The sequence below is a fragment of the Rhipicephalus microplus genome, chromosome X, assembly GCF_043290135.1.
Source record: "Rhipicephalus microplus isolate Deutch F79 chromosome X, USDA_Rmic, whole genome shotgun sequence".
Taxonomy (NCBI): domain Eukaryota; kingdom Metazoa; phylum Arthropoda; class Arachnida; order Ixodida; family Ixodidae; genus Rhipicephalus; species Rhipicephalus microplus.
Genome location: NC_134710.1, coordinates 120,728,688 through 120,745,796, shown reverse-complemented (window position 1 = coordinate 120,745,796; position 17,109 = coordinate 120,728,688). Strand labels below are relative to the sequence as shown.

At 41.8% G+C, this 17,109-nt stretch overlaps 1 protein-coding gene across 5 annotated transcripts in view; it reads right to left on the bottom strand.

Annotated features, from left to right (window-relative positions):
* The window catches only part of mxt (Eukaryotic translation initiation factor mextil), a 172,346-nt gene that overhangs the window by 114,030 nt on the left and 41,207 nt on the right, over window positions 1–17,109 (bottom strand). For 4 of the 5 annotated variants that reach the window (XM_075877529.1, XM_075877532.1, XM_075877530.1 and 1 more), the window contains 2 exons: window positions 7,343–7,414; window positions 4,206–4,266 (listed from right to left, as the gene is read on the bottom strand). In XM_075877529.1, the coding sequence (XP_075733644.1) occupies window positions 4,206–4,266; window positions 7,343–7,414 (133 nt within the window). The remainder of the gene's footprint in view (window positions 1–4,205; window positions 4,267–7,342; window positions 7,415–17,109) is intronic. The other variant, XM_075877531.1, reaches the window with a different exon arrangement.

The window sequence follows — 17,109 nt, the reverse complement described above, 5'->3', positions numbered from 1 at the left end:
CTTGGCATAATTGAAATATTATACAAATAATAGATACACAACTGGAAAGTAATATCAATATTTAGTACATACTAATTCATGGCAGACAACAGAATTTCACAAAATGTTCTCTTTTCCAATATACAGAAGTCACTTAAATCATACACAAATGAACGTATTTTCAGTATACTATATCACTTTTATAAAAAAACATTTAAACTTTCGACATGTTTCATAGATGAAGCCGTCAAGGCAGCATTTACTGCTTCTGCAGATAACGCATTCCAGTAAAAAATAGCACGAGGAAAGAGAGCGAACTTGTGAGCATTAATGTGGCTAAGTGGCTGCCGGAAAGTTTTTTCGTGATTCGCCCTTACTGAAAGTTTCGAATGTTGCTGAAGATAGCATTCCCGTGATATTTTGAACTCCCCATGTTAAAGTTGGTAGATGAATTTTAATTAGGATACTATCCTAAGTATGTAGTTAGAATTGCAATAAGTTGCAGTTTTTGATTTGTGCCATGACAATGTGTTAAGTATAGTTCGTTTTGGACAAACAATTTATGCCACTAAACTTTTAAGGTTCTTAGCCTTTCATGATTTATATTGCTCTACATTAACTGTACAATATAAATAACTATAAAGAAATCATTCATAGGACATTTTAATGGACAAGAAAAATTGCAGTGTGAGAACTATTGGAATCCTCAGCCCATAAAAACTTCTTGCTTTAGGTTTGTAATAATTATACAGGAAATATCAAGTTTTAAAGGGGATACTTGCACCCTTTACATATTAAGGAATATGCGGGCAAAAATTTTATCTTGATCTGGCTAATCAGAAGTACCAAAAACATGGAGTCTTAACTGAAGAAGACACCAAAAATTAATCTTGAGGAAAACACATTTAAAAGTACAAGTCAGAGCTTTTCTGTGCGGGAAAGGCATGTTTTTTAAAATGATTTTTCCCATCATGACAGCTTGCCAATTATTGTTATTTTGAGCAAGCGGCTTCAGTGAACTCCTCATGCAAAATAAAATGGCAAGCAGACAGGAGACAATGTCCACGCGACTCTAGACAATGAGCTTTTTTAGTTTTTTAGTAGCCACCTTGTGCTCTTTATAAGCGATTTTAACCTACTTCGAGTTCGATTACAATCTTCCGTTTTTGTTGTTAAAGTATACAAACGAAACTTGTGAAAGCGAATAAAAACAAATATATATAATTTCAGAAAAGTGTGTTTTTCTACTCACATCTCCCTTAATTAATGAATTACATGCAATTCCTTTTAATAATATTGTAGTTCGGTAGTTGATGAAATATGTTGTTAAACTATCACAGTTATCAAGTTTTGGGGCAATGCCAGTTAGTTTTGAAGCTGATTTTTGTGGTCAAACATCATGGTTATTTGAAATACTTTATTTCTGCTAAATGAAAAATTCCTATTTTCAAGTGGTTTTTACTAAACATTCAATAAGATGAACAGACCAGACCAGACTTCCCATACATTATATACATACATATATATATATAGAAAAAGAAGCTGGTTCACATATGAGAAAGCAAGCAATTCCTTTATCAATTTAAGTTTTGGCCGTGGCACGGCCGTAGTCTCATATAATATATATGTGTGGGTATTGGCAGTTGACAGAAACAGAAGTACTTTCTAAGAAAAAAATTTTGGTCATAGCAGTTTGCAAGTAACACTAGTGTACCTCTTTTGGGGCAATGCCTTCTAAAAAAATTCTCTGTAACGTAAACCGCGAACGTGCTGCCCTACCCTCAGATTTTACCCGCCGCCTCCAGCATGAAAGACTCTGGCAGCTGCCCCCTGCAAACACAGCAATGCCCTCAAAGTCGCCTCCGAGCAGCTGTGATGTCACGTGACAGCAGTACCGTAATGTCACACAACTAAGCGGTATAGAGGCGAGCGTTCGCACATGGTGAACGGTCGCAACACGCGGCAAGAAGCATGGCCTCCGAGATTCGCACTAGCGGGAAGCTTCCAATTTAAAAGAGCAACATTCCAGGCATGCTTTTTCTAGGCGGTGTTCTTTGGGGGTAAGGAGAGAGAGAGGTGGTTGATGTTGCAGCAGCAGCAGCTCCTCAAGAGAGAGGCCAAACTATGCGTCAGTCTGATGCATCATTGCAGCATGTGACCATCACTCAAAAACACTAATAGTAATCTATAAAAAGCACGATTTTGATAAAAATTTCACCAGATAAAGTGGGACACTTTGTCTGTGTGCTAGAGGACAATCTTTATGCTAGCAAGCATTGCGAAAAGAATGATTGTGCCAAAAAATGTCACCAGATAAAGTGCGACACTTTGTCTGTGTGCTAGGTAGGTAGATAAGTAACTTTATTGATTCACGAAGGAATCATTTGAAAGGGGGTGTGGCAGGAGAAGTGGCAGCAGGATGACGACGGGCCCTCGGGCCGCTCTAAGTAGCCAGACACTGCTCTGCTTCAGCGACCCTTCTGGCCCACCTCACAGTCCGGAGCTGTAACCCCGGTTGCGAGCTGCACAGAGCAGCCTCCCATCGCTCCTGGTGTTCTGACCCTTGCCACGGGGGCTTCGGTTTGTTCGGACAATTCAGAAATATGTGCTGGAAGTTGGCTCTGGTGCTAGGACATAAGTTGCAATGAGGCGAGGTTTCGCCATATGTAAAAAGGAAGAAAAGAAAAGGAGTCGTCACTGTGGCCGTTTAAAGTCTGCACCACAAAGCCTGGCCACTTCTGGGAAAAGATTTATGTGGTGCGGTGGGGGGATACATTAGGCGGGAATTTCGGTAAAATAGCGTAATATCGTGATAGCTGAGGAGTCGATCCCTGGCACCTCGAAGCGAAGGCTGGTCACTGTAAGCCCGGTTGGCGAGTGCTCGGGCTTGGGTGTGAGCGGCCGTGTTGCCTGGGTGTCCACAGTGCGCAGGGACCCAGAGGAGGGCGATGAGGCGATCAGGCGGAGATGATTCCACAATTTTAGCAGCCGGAGAATGAATCCGGAAAGTGGCGAAATTACGAATTGGACTTTTTCAATCTGAAAAGATATACTCTACGGAGGAGTGAACAATGGCTAAAGCAATTGCCGCCTCCTCTGCTTCCAGGGATTCCGTCGAATTTGGAAGGGACGCACTAGCGACCAGTTTTTAAACTCCGTCTACAACGGCTACAGGGAAAGCTCGACGACTTACATATTCGGCCGCGTCTACATAGACTGCGGGAGAATTAGGAGGGAAGCGCTTCTGGCTCAAGCTTCCCGTCGCGCCCGATTATGTTCTGGGTGAGTATTTTTTTGGTGAGTGGCGGGATTAATAGGTTGCTGCTAACAGTCACGGGAACTGCGTGCGAGGCCGTGGTGTGACCAGGAACGTTGATTCTAAGTCGGCACAGGAGTTAGAGGACAATCTTTATGCTAACAAACATTGCAAACTGCGTGAGTATGTACAGGTTCATCTTCTAGCAAACTGTACGGCAAAACACAAAGAAGGAATGAAAAAAGACCGACTGCCCTCGTTTGCCTCCTTTCATTTCGTTTTTGTTCCCCAACTGCTGTGCAGCTTGCTAGAAGACTTTTTACGCTTATGCTTTCTGATGTTGCAGCGAAACAAGGAGAACTGGTCAGCAGTTAATTGCATTCCTCACAAGCCAACGAATGTTTGTGGTGTGTGGGCAACCAATTCTGAGAAAGAGGATAACATTGGCTAGTTGAGATGATGTTACTGTCGCAATATAAGCAGCCCACTGCACAAAAAACAAGGTTCCCGGTTAAAGGATTTGCATTTCTGTAGGAGATCATGTTTTCTCAATGCTTAAGCTGTCTGTAGATATAAGTGCTACTACTTTGTGCAACTGACTTAACTCTGCCACCCATGACCTAGTCAAGCTCTCAGTATAAGAAAAAATGCAGAAATATGTATACACACTTCTTTTCTTGCAAGAGTGACTTGCCTATGCTCAGTGATTTGAAGTACCACAATATTGATCCCAAGCCTTCCATTTTCTTATGCATATTAGTACATTCAAAACACATCTACGTTCCTGATTCCATGACAAGCGGGCACATTCACCAGTATACTTCACTGTGTCCTGTTCCCCTTGCTTAGCCAATCAGCATACAGCAAAAGTGACATGCTAAAAAGCTATCAAGAACACTGCTCTTTTTTATAGCAGGACACCCAGTTCAAAGATATAACAAAAATGACCACAAAACTGTGGGTTCCTTACGTTATTGTCTCTTCACTGGGGCCTGTTATCTGCACGAGCCTGTCCCGCACACCTGGATTGACTGAAACCAAAAGCACAACGTCAGACAAAAAGTTACAATTTTACCATGGCAAATTGCAGCAGCAGCGACAGCCCAGTTTTCTAGCAACTTCACAAATACAGCATTCAATGCAATTCAAAAATGCAAAATTCAGGCGCATTTGCACTAAACATGAGATGCACTGATGCCAAATAAAAGCAATATTTGGTGACTAGGGCACTAAACTAAAATCACTCATGCAAATCCTACTGTAGAGTAAATGCAAGCACATTTCTGCCTTTCACAACTAAATAAAAAAATTGCATACACATACACAAACAAAGTAAAAAAAATTGGGAGCTACATGTGAAAGACAGCTGCAACTACCATGTGCAGGTTATGGTAGATGTGTGGTACGATGGCGAATCAGATTCCCTTTCCTCAAAAGACTCCAAAGAAGCTTAGTTTAATAAAGTATTATTCATTAAACGCATTTTGACTCATTCCATGTATAGATTATTACTGTGGAATTCCCTCTCTTCCGCGTACATTTAAGGTTTGTTCCATCAATCCGTGTGTGTTTCAGTTTCACATAAGCACTATTTGTATGAAGTATGTAAACCTAAAATGCAATGCAACAACTTCATCCATTCATTCTATATTTCTTTTTGTGGGGGTTCACTTGTACATTCATGGTAAAATGACCTTTCCAAATGTTTTTAACATTCATAATCTCATATGTGCTCATACATTAAAGTAAGTTTAGTGTATATCCGATGCCTACAAAGTGAAGCAAGTCAAGTTGTTGGACTAGTCGATTCATACGTATAGCAAAGTTCTATACAGCAGAAGCCAATTGTTATGTTCCCGGGTGCTGCATTTTCTTGGCTGTTGCGCTGTTTTCAGCCAGACCCAGCATAGTTTCCCCAAGATATAGTAATGCATATTGGGAACTTCTGTTATATTGCAACTGTACCACCATTCCAACATTTCGAATTGCAAACTGGCTCTCTTAAATGGCATAAGCGGCCATGTTGACGTTTTGTATCCCTTGGCTTTATCTGCTTAGTAGCTTAATGACTGAACTGGCTGCCAGAAGCAGTGAGGAGGACATCTATAAAGCCTGCCACCAAAAACACGACCTGCATTTCTCCAATTTAGACATGGTGTCAATGTGCATTTGGGTGCTAAAAAATAGTTTTGATGTATATAACAAAGGTACGGACTTCGGGATCAGCTTTTGCTGCCAAGAGTCATCCTGTTTGCATGGAAAGGGTGCTGTAGGGGGGGAAGCTCGTTATTGTTATCATTATTATAAGAAACGCTTATGATCTTATTGCATTTCCTGTCTCTCTCTAGTTGGCTGTCGTGTTGGTCGTATTGCAGGAGTAATTGGGTTGATCGAGCGTAACTGCACCGGATTTGTAGTGGGAAATTGCACACAGTGATGACGGCGAAAGCCGCATGGCACTGCAGGTGCTTGAGATGCCCTGCACTAATTGGGCACAAGAAAATGTGCCAGTAAATGCTGCACAATTTCTTCAAGCAAAAGATTTAGAACAAAATTGTGTCCTTCTCACCACTACTCTAATAACTTATTCCCCCCTCCCCCCCCCCCTTCCTCCATTCAGCTGTTTCTCTAGAGTCCTGTGAAAAACGTATCAGCAGGGTTTTACCATACAGTGCTCTGTCTGTGTTCCTGTTTTCATCTGGTCTTCTTCGTGCAGTATAAAAATTTGCTGAACCTACAAACTGTTACGGTTGATTCTGCAGTTGAGAAACCTTGGCAACACTGCAAGGCTAGTAAATGTAAAATTTTCTGATAAACAGCTTTTAAACAGCACCTAAGCATATGATGCACACAGTTCATGGTTAGCAACTATGACACGAAGTTGAGAGCCCCACCTAATCTCAAACGTGATGCGTTAATTCTGCCAAACACTCATGACAGGGCTTCTCTGAGTTACAATACCAAAAAAAAGGCCACTTTTGTGTTGTTTTCTCACACTTCGAATGAAATATAAAATGTACAATATCGCATGGAGAGAGAGAGAGAGATAAAGATGCAAGGAAAGGCAGGGAGGTTAACCAGACGCACATCCGGTTTGCTACCCTGCAGGCTCCTATATATCTACCCCATCTTAAACTAGGTTTTATAAGTGGTCACAAATTTTTGTTTCAGTTGGCCTTTAACAGGTACTAAAACCACTGAACACTTAATAAAGACTAACAAGCAACTAAGCTATATGAAAAGTAGCTATCTCTATGTTTCATGAATAACAACAGCATATTGTTAGGCAGTTATCTGGTATTCTAGTTTAAAAGAGACGTAGGGAATTACAGAGAGGTGGGGCAGTACAAACCACTCTCTCCACCATCCAGAGAATTCATTTCATCATTTGCTCTATTATGCATCTCATCATGAGCAAGCAAGCATGAATTCAAATAAAAGTTGAATAGCAACAACTTTATGTTGGCAAGCCTGGTGAAGGTTTACCACAAAAATATAACTGTAGTCTCAAATTATAGTGCAAACTTTAAAAATTATTACACGCATACAGGCCATAAATGTACACCCAATAAGCTTTTTCTAAGCATAACTGTAATGGTAAATGCTTAAAGGGAACATTTAAAAAATTATTACCTGACAACATTACTTAACAGCAGGTCAAGGACACACAATTTCCACCAAACACTATAAATATGCATTAAGCAAAAACCAGAAGTGTAAAATGTAAAAGAAGTACAAAAAGTAGGCATTCTTGTGCAGTGGTGTCATCAACCTTTTATAGAGATGCATTCTGTTTTTACTGCAATATGCACAAACAATCAGCAGTACATCAAAAGAGCTTCATCCTATTAGAATAGTTCAACACACAGCACTAGAACTGCAAATAGCTGCTTCATTGACCAGTGGCTTAGAACCACATCAAGACCAACTAGCAGCAGTGTGACATGCCAAGGGGTTTTGTCAAAGCATAGCAGGACAAGCCAAAGGTATCAGCGGCACTAGTGTGCAGGCTTGGGCAGCATTGCTGCAGTGAGAGGAGCTCAAGCGCCGGTGATGGGAAGGGTGAGTGAGTCAGTTGGCAAACTGCCACGCCGTGCAGTACATCACCTCGCTGGAAGGAGATCACCGTGTCACTCAGCTCTTCAATCATATGAACACGACGCCCCTTGATGCCCATCACTTTTTCCAATGAAGACAAGGAGTGTGTTTGGAGGCAAAGAAACAAAAGCACGCTCATATCAGACAGTTAAAAATGAGCTGGAAGAAACACAGCACTCCCAGATTCACCACATCCTGCCCCTGTTATTGGGCGAATGTTCAGATAGACACAAGAAATACTTTCTGGGAGTTGAACACTACGAATTCGATTCAATAATGCCATAAAACCATCCCTGACAAACTTGTAAAACAGAGAAATTAATGCACCACATGGAGTGTCACTGCAATGCAGCCTTATCAGGAGAACATCAGTAATCCTGGAGCTCTCTTTATTGCATTCCACTGAATGCTATTACCAATACTGCCAAAATGCTCACCCAGGGTGCCATTTATAACTTGTCATGAGTGTATCTTTGCCACATTTTGCTTCACTGTTGTTTAATTATTTACTGTGTTGTTTCATTCAATCCAGTCTGCATCTGTACCACTTTGATACACTTTTTTGTAGAGCATGTACAAGTACAGCATGGGCATGTATACTTTTTTCTCAAGGAATTAACATAAAGAAGGCCAGTGGTAGGAAACTGTTTTCCTTTCTTATTAACTAATGAAAGTACAATCAAATGCTCATCACTGCTTTAGTTACAACATTGCAGCATTCAAGCACAGCATTGAAAGAAGACAGGAAGAAAAAAGTAAGGGAGGCCTTACTTTACTCCTTTTACCACAGCACACTGAAACAGTAAGACTCTTCCCAAAAACTCTGTATAGAAAAGCCATAAAGTGACAGTAAACATTAGATCAAAAGCTACAAGTAAAAACTTAAACAATAGTCAAGTATTTGTGCTCATGCTTGATCTGACAAAGCTTGCCCTTGCCCCTGATTATTACATTATCATCATGTGTATAAGCATCTAAGCTGTGCAATCAAAATCATAGAATGCTGACAATAGCATAAAACACATATAAAGCATGGCACACTTGTTAATAAAAATGCATAAGGGAAATGAGGGGGTACATGGCCCTTGCAGTGACAGTGGTTGTAGTCGCAGTACAAGAGAAGTTTAAAATAAGGACAACATGTTGCAATAAAATAAATATTCATTACTGAATGATGGAGTGAAAACTAACACAGCTCAGGATTAGAGTCAATATGAAACAATTCTGTTTTGCTCTGGTTCCTGTTCGATGTAAAATAAAATGAATGTGCTATGAATCAACCAGTTTGACCAGTTAAGGGCAACTGATTCCTGGCAATTCGTGCTACACAAAACACTGACTTCAATAAGGTGTTAAGTCATTCATCACACAAGACTTGCCTTTTCATGTGCTAGTATGTGTATATGTAAAACTGCCAACTGTTGTGTATGAAACAGATATCTACAGCAGCAACAGGTCAAATTGTCAGCTGCTCTGATGATAACGTGTCTGCTACAAAATGGGTAGCCATAATTCGCTGCACCAACTGCAGCGGTTTCCATAATTTCAGTCCCAGACGAACATTATCTGCCCTCACAGGGTTTTACGAAACAACCTCTGATTCAACAAACATGGTGGCTCTGTGCCAATCAAATGAGTCAGAGTCAGGTCGCCTGTCCTATGAACTACATTAAATATATTTTTTATGAGATAGCAGTGAAGAGAAAAATTTTAAATGACCTTATAACCATCTTCTTGGCAACCATATCGAGCGTGAGCATGTTTCAAGATTTCACACATGAACAAAAAATAATGCGTCAGTAACAGAATAAGTCTCTGTAATGCACTCCACAATACTGAGGTAACAATAATGGAAGCAGCACTACTGCCATTTTGGCTTGAAGTACTTTGACTGTTTCAGCAAGCTATTTTAATCATGAAAACATGGCCTAAGAGGCTTCATATTCATAACTACTTAAAAACTATTAGCCTGAGTCATATCTGGAAGTCTCGCTGAGTAAACGGTCTTGCTTTTGATGAGTAAGGACACCTTAGAGGAAGCACAATGTACTCTATCTGTGCATTTTTTCTGCTTAACTAAAAGGGCCCGTAACAGTCTCCAATATTTTTGAAATTTAAACGCACGCATCATGTGCAAAATGCCATCACGATCAACGATTCTACACGCAGTGCTATGAGCTGCCGGCGCGCCACAAATTTCAGAAAACAATCCCTCCTTCTTTCCGGGCCTATCGGGCTTCCGCGTCACATGCCGTTCGATGTCTTTGACGCGGCGAGCCAAATATGCTGCGATTGGTCGAACAAGAGCCTACGACTTCCGGTTAGTCTGCAAGCAGCTGTCCGCGGTGCTTGTTGTTGTTCGTCGTGTTGCCCGCGTGCGTGCAACACGTACGGGGCACGACGTGTCCTCGAACGAGTCCATCATGTTGGTGATCCTTTGAAGGCGTGCGCACAATACAGAGTCCATACCAGCACAATTACGACAGCCACTGTTCGCCAACAAGCACGCAGCTACACCGCAACTGATAGAGTCGACGACCGGAGTCACGGCAACCACAAGTAGACGGAGTTTGAAACAGAACGTCAGCGATGACGTATGCCTTGCGAGATTGGGAGGGGCATCGGAGGGGCACTTGGCAAGAGGGAAAAGCGGCTTGAGAGAGGATACCAGCGGAGGGGAGCGCAGGAGAGAGCGAAAGGAGTGATCGTAGTAGTTTCGACAATCGAACGCGTCTAACTCCGCTATTACTACAACGTTTCGAAAAATGCTCACGGCTCTGTGTTCGTCGTACTCTCGTGCACACTTTCCCTACCACAACTGAATTTTGATCTTTGGGTGGTTTACGGGCCCTTTAAAGCATGCCGTACCAAGAAAGCGATATTTCTGGGCATATGTAAATAGTAAATTTTAGGCTCGAAGCAAATAGTGATTTAATTGGAATAGTATATCTCACATAGTATAAAGGCAAAAAAGCATATTTGTCATGACCCAACTAACATGCACAATATTTTTTTATTGAAATAAGGCTTGCGCAATTGTCATTATTTTTGTTTCAAAGGCAGTGGAAGTAACTTTGCCTTTAGTAGAATGCAAGTAATAACCTGTAAAATAATTTGCGCTTAAAAAAAATTTACTATGCTTAGAGCTTATAAGCTAACATAACAAGCTTTTAAAATAAAAAGAAACTCGATGAAAAGGTAATATGGTCATTTAACATTGAAGAAAAACTTCACGGCAGTGTGGATGTTTCCTGGATAGGTGTATTCACAGTAAAGCATACCTTCACGGCAGTAAAACCGTCTTTGCAAAAAAAGTTACCTGCAGGCTAATACTATACACACATTTGTGCATCTCGAGTACTTCGAAATGTAAAATATTTTGAATTCGGATTGAATCAAGTTGTAAAATGATAATATTTGTTTGAATACTCGTACAAGCCTAAAAATTTCTACTCCAGCTGCCCCGCATCCAACTTGACTGCGTCCTGAAAAACTCCTCCATACACATAGGTCATGTGGTAGCAACCTTATCTGCAGAAATGCTTCATGCACTACACAAAAATGACTGAAACTTTAAAGAAACCTGCATGCATTTCCCCTTCTGGATTCAAGATTATTTGCACATGCCCCCTACAAAAGATTTACTGCTTTCTATGTCAATTAATATGGCAAATGACTTTAGTAACCTCATCCGATGCAGAATATGCAACCCTGTCTATATAAGTACACTGCAAAGAAAGCTCATGAGATAAATGCGACACAGTCCCATGGAGAGGATATGGGAAAAGGCAGGAAAAGAACGCCGCTTGCGATTGCTAGACGAGGCAAATAAGAAAACTCAGTTGCCAGAGAAGCTTGCCTCTGAGCTGCATGTCAGCACTACATCCCAATTTCTTCATCTTCGATAACACTGAACCAATAAAAAATATTGTGGTAAATCACTTCCTGGACAGCCCTTAACTTCCACTGAATAAACAAAATTTTCTAAGAGGCCTGCAAGGTTCACCATTCCTACACTATCACCATCCTCCAATTTCTAAAGGCACATAGTTGAGAGCTAGCATTGATTTATCTACTTTTCAATTTTGCATGAATTAAGCGGCTATTCGAGGAACCCTTCAGAAGAGTATTTAATGCTATTTCGAAGAACAATTTACCGGAAAAACTCCACTGAAGAATCACAACCTTGTCTGGAATTAAAGACTACTTGACAGGACCTGTCCTGTCAACCGATCAGCAGATAACAGCCTGTTTTTGTTCGTCCAGGAATAATAACAGCCTGTTTTTGTTCGTCCAGTATTGCTAGATTTCTCACGCACAAGAATGAGCTTCAGAAATCCATTCTTGATCTTTATATTTTTTTTATTAATCTAAGTGACCTCCCTAGTTCTCCTACTAACACTGAGACTATCATATAGAGATTGTGTCACTATACTAGTACCAACCATTAAACAACTGTTCAAGTAGACTAACTCAAATGTGATTGCAAAATATATTGAATTAGTGCTGCAACAATGGGCTAATGATTAATCCTTTAAAATACCATACACATTTATCATTGAATTCTTTATTTAAATCTGATATGAACCATGAAAATATTTCTTTTTCCGAGGCTGATGAGAACTCCTTCCTGGGAGTTACGCTAAGCTTCAACACTGCACTTCCAGTGTGAAAATCACATTGCATACACTCAGTGAAAGTTGGTGTATGGTGTAGGAGATAAACTGCTAAAGCAGATCATTATTATTAAGATGCCAACACCAATTAAATAATAGTTAACTGATAGCCACCTTATTCCTGGATCTCCTCATAGAGAAACTTCCATCCAACTAAGCAGATGCCACTACAGCAAGGTAAGAACTAGGTACTAGGTAAGGTAAGTACTAACATTCAAACATTCAATTCTAATGTACCCATTTACTCCAAAACTTCAGAATCCTACCTGTGGCGAGTATGCTTAAAGGGACACTAAAGGCAACCAACCATAAAGTCAACGTTGATTGTTGAAATATTAGTCCAGAAACCTCGTAGTGTTACTTTTGTGCCAAGGAAGGGCCTATTTCAATATAAAATCACGTTTTAGTGGTTGACATCAGGTTAGCGCACCTAAATTACCTGCCTAGAGAACTGGACCGACCGGACCAACTCGCGTCACTGTTGCTGTGCACAACATTGCCCAGCTTTACCATGCTAGTAGCAGCAGACCGAAAGCAGCGGAATCCACAGCAGCAACAACGGCCTTTGATCAATTTCCCGCCATTGGCTCAGAGATTGCATATGCTTTTTGGTTGAACTGTGCCCCGCTAGATAGCACCACCTGTCCAGTGTAACTACGTGAAAATTGAATTTTTGAATCACTTGCGCCATTCCCCATAGTAACGTCTTGCGGTTCTTTTTTCCATGAATCAAACAGAAGCGGACAAGCAGCATTTTCTTGCACCTCTTGATGCACAGAAGGTTCTTTAGTGCAGCTAGATTGATTACTAGTGATTAATTGTAGGCGGTTCGTCTAATGTCATCGAGATCATTTTGAGAATGTCCTACTGCAGCGCATGTGTTCTTGTGTGTTCACCTTAGTTTCTCAGAAAGTAGGGCACTTTTGTCGACAATATTGTCGTTTTAGATGTTTTAATACATTGAGCTTTCACTGTGATGTAAATTGATATTTGAATTCAGTGTCCCTTTAAAGATAGTGAGGATGCTACCTATTGCCATCATCATCATCATCAGCCTGACTACCTCCACTGCAGGACAAAGGCCTCTCCCATGTTCCGCCAGTTAACCCGGTCCTGTGCTTGCTGCTGCCAATTTATACCCGCAAACTTCTTAATCTCATCTGCCCACCTAACCTTCTGTCTCCCCCTTACCCGCTTTCCTTCTCTGGGAATCCAGTTAGTTACCCTTAACGACCAGCGGTTATCCTGTCTACGCGCTACATGCCCAGCCCATGTCCATTTCTTCTTGATTTCAGCTACGATATCCTTAACCCCCGTTTGTTCCCTAATCCACTCTGCTCTCTTCTTGTCTCTTAATGTTACACCTACCATTTTTCTTTCCATTGCTCGCTGCGTCGTCCTCAATTTAAGCTGAACCCTCTTTTTAAGTCGCCAGGTTTCTGCTCCGTAGCTAAGTACCGGCAAGATACAGCTGTTATATACCTTTCTCTTGAGGGATAGTGGCAATCTACCTGTCATAATTTGAGAGTGCTTGCCAAATGTGCTCCACCCCATTCTTATTCTTCTAGTTACTTCAATCTCGTGGTTCGACTCCGCGGTTGTTACCTGCCCTAAGTAGACAGTCAACTTGAAGTGCACTATTACCTATCTCGAAGCGCTGCTCTTTTCCGAGGATGTTGTACATTACTTTCGTTTTCTGCAGGTTCATTTTAAGACCCGCCTTTCTGCTCTCCTTGTCTAACTCTGTAATCATGAGTTGCAATTCGTCCCCTGAGTTACTCAGCAATGCAATGTCATCGGCGAAGCGCAGGTTACTAAGGTACTCTCCATTAACTCTTATCCCTAACTGTTCCCATTCTAGGCTTCTGAAAAGCTCCTGTAAGCACGCGGTAAATAGCATTGGGGAGATAGTGTCCCCCTGCCTTACACCCTTCTTGATTGGTATTCTGTTGCTTTCTTTATGAAGCACTATGGTAGCAGTTGATCCCCTGTAGATTTCTTTCAGGATGTTTATATATACTTCATCGACGCCCTGATTTCGCAGTGTCTGCATGACGGCTGATATTTCTACTGAATCAAACGCCTTCTCGTAATCTATGAAGGCTGTGTATAGTGGATGGTTATATTCTGAGCATTTCTCTATTACCTGAATGATAGTATGAATGTGGTCGATGGTTGAGTAGCCTGTTCGAAATCCTGCTTGTTCCTTTGGTTGATTGAATTCTAATGTTTTCTTTACTCTGTTAGCAATTACTTTTGTAAATAGCTTGTATACTACAGAGAGCAAGCTAATTGGCCTGTAATTATTCAAGTCCTTGTCATCTCCTTTCTTATGTATTAAGATGATGTTAGCGTTCTTCCAAGACTCTGGTACTCTTACCGTCAGGAGACACCTCGTAAACAGGGTGGCTAGTTTTTCTAACATAATCTATCCTCCATCTTTCAGCAGATCCGATGTTACCCGATTCTCACCAGCAGCTTTTCCTCTTTGCATGCTCTCCAAAGCTTTTCTGACTTCTATCATTACTGGTGGGGTGTCATCTGGGTTACTGCTAGTTCTTATAGTATTAAAGTCAAGGTTGTCCCGGCTACTGTACAGATCTCTGTAAAACTCCTCCGCTATTTTAACTATCCTATCCATATTGGTAGTTATTTTGCCTTCTTTGTCCCTTAGTGCATACATCCGATTTTTGCCTATCCCAAGTTTCCTCTTCACTGCTTTGACGCTTCCTCCGTTTTTCAGAGCGTGTTCAATTCTCTCCATGTTATACCTTCTTACGTCGGATACCTTACGCCTATTAATCAACTTCGAAAGCTCTGCCAGTTCTATTTTGTCTGCTGTACTTGAGACTTTCATGATTTGACGCTTCTTAATGAGATTCTTCGTTTCCTGGGAAAGCTTGCCAGTGTCCTGTCTAACTACCCTTCCTCCAACTTCCACTGCACACTCCGTAATGATACTCGTCACCTACTTATTGTGATCAACCCTTAATGTTTTCCCTGCATGACTAGCACACCTTCTGTAGTATGGCTTTCCTCAATGGTCACTGAGATCAGCGTAGCTGCACAGTTCTGCAAGAGATGGCATGAGTGTTCCTACACTGACAGAAAGTGACAGCGTGGCTTACTAGGGAGCAGAACAAACATGATTTCTTCTATTTGGCTTTGACATGAGATCATGTGCTGCCACTTTGTGTGCTTGATGAAACATTACTACACCGGGTGCCTTCCTATTTCCTCAAGTGCACCTCTGTTCATGAGACAGCACCTGTAAGCCTGGCTCAAGGCAAACATTATTTACTGAATGTGCTGGTACGTGTCAAACTAGCTCAATTCTGGAAGGAGTTCCATTGGCATGTTACACTGCACAATTCAGCTAGCTGGCTTACTGTAGGGCGGTGCAATAAGTGCCTTTTTTTAAGGCCTGCAATGCCGTGTACAGTGTCCTTTTTTTTCCTAGAGTGCCCGAGATCCTCACACTATTTAATAAATTAAACCAGTTTATTCTCACTTTTCTTCGACTCTATAAATCAATTAAATTTTTCAATAGTTCATAAAGTGACTGCCTTGTAAGTGCTAAACCAACTACATTCGCGTCTTATTACAAAATTTTGGTCTGAATATATCCAAATTATGAAAGACTTGCCACTTGGCAGTGTCGTCATTACGGAATCTGCTCCCATAACACATGACAAGTATATATCTCATAAGTAATTATTAAGAAAAAGTTGGAATTGTTATCTTATCAGTACCTAATATATTAAGTTTGCTACTATTTAGGTATGTGGTATATTGTACTAATAACATTGTTTACTTACTAAGCCTTTTTTTATTTTCTGCATTTTCTAAATGGGCTGCTGTTATATAAAAAATAAATGTGGAATACAGTACTCATTGATTCAAACAAGATGTAGGGAAAGAAAAACGACGACAAAAGACACAAGCACCAGCGTCAGTAGCAGCACCAGACTCGAGCTCGCGCTTGCCCGTATTTTGACTGCTGGCGCCCGCCGCTCCTCGACGCTTCACGGTTAACATTTGTTGAGCTTCTAAGACGTCTAATGTCAATAAACCAAGTCACATTTGGTGGAGGTGCGAGGTATTCCATGTACCAACCTGGACCTTCGGTCCCGGAAGCTCCCCCCGCTTTGTGACCTCATTACCGCCATGGCCAACGATACTCCTCCCCAGCCTGGACCCTCAGCCGTCCTCGTCACCTGTGGTGCCATGTATCACCAGCGAGAGCCACCATCTCCACCGGCTCGGGGGACTCGGATGTGAATGATTGGCTGTCGATGTACGAGCATACCAGCACCAGTAACAAGTGGGGTGACCAAATGAAGCTTGGGTACGTCAAGTTTTATCTTACAGACATCACTCAAGGGTGGTACAACAACCTTGAGAGCGACCTTCCCACTTGGTCTGCCTTCAAGACTTCTATTACAGACGTTTTAGGTCGGCCATCAGCTCGCAGAGTTCGGGCACAGAAGCACTTGCGTCAACGGGTGTAGCTCCCCAGTGAGAACTTTACAAGCTACATTGAAGATGTGCTAAACCTCTGTAACTGGGTCAACTCAAATTAAACACATCCTCAAGGGCATCGAGGACGACAATTTTCAGATGCTGCTCACAAGGAACTCCCCCCCCCCCCCCCCCCACTGTCGCAGTACTGATGTCCTTATGCCAGAGTTTCGACGAGTTGTGTCGGCAGCACTCGATCGCATGCTAAGCCTTGACAATGCCTGACACAATATCCAGCTTGCAGCTTACTGCTCGCCATTCCGATCATCAGCAGCCACTGCTATCCACCATCAAGGACTTCAACCGTGGGGAGGTAGCACGCCCGCTTTTATTGCTCCCTCTCACGCATGCACTAACACAGACATTGGCACCTGACACGCAGCACGCCATTCGAAACCAAATCGCGGAGGCATTAACCCCTATGTCCCAGCAAACACCCGTCTGTGCGCCACTTACTTATGACGCCATCGTCTCTCGGCCACCTCAGCAGCCTTTACCCTATGCCCACCCTGCGATGCCGACCTCCGTCTGACTACTAACCACGAATTCTGCACCACTGCTTTCCTACGCAGGGCCTTT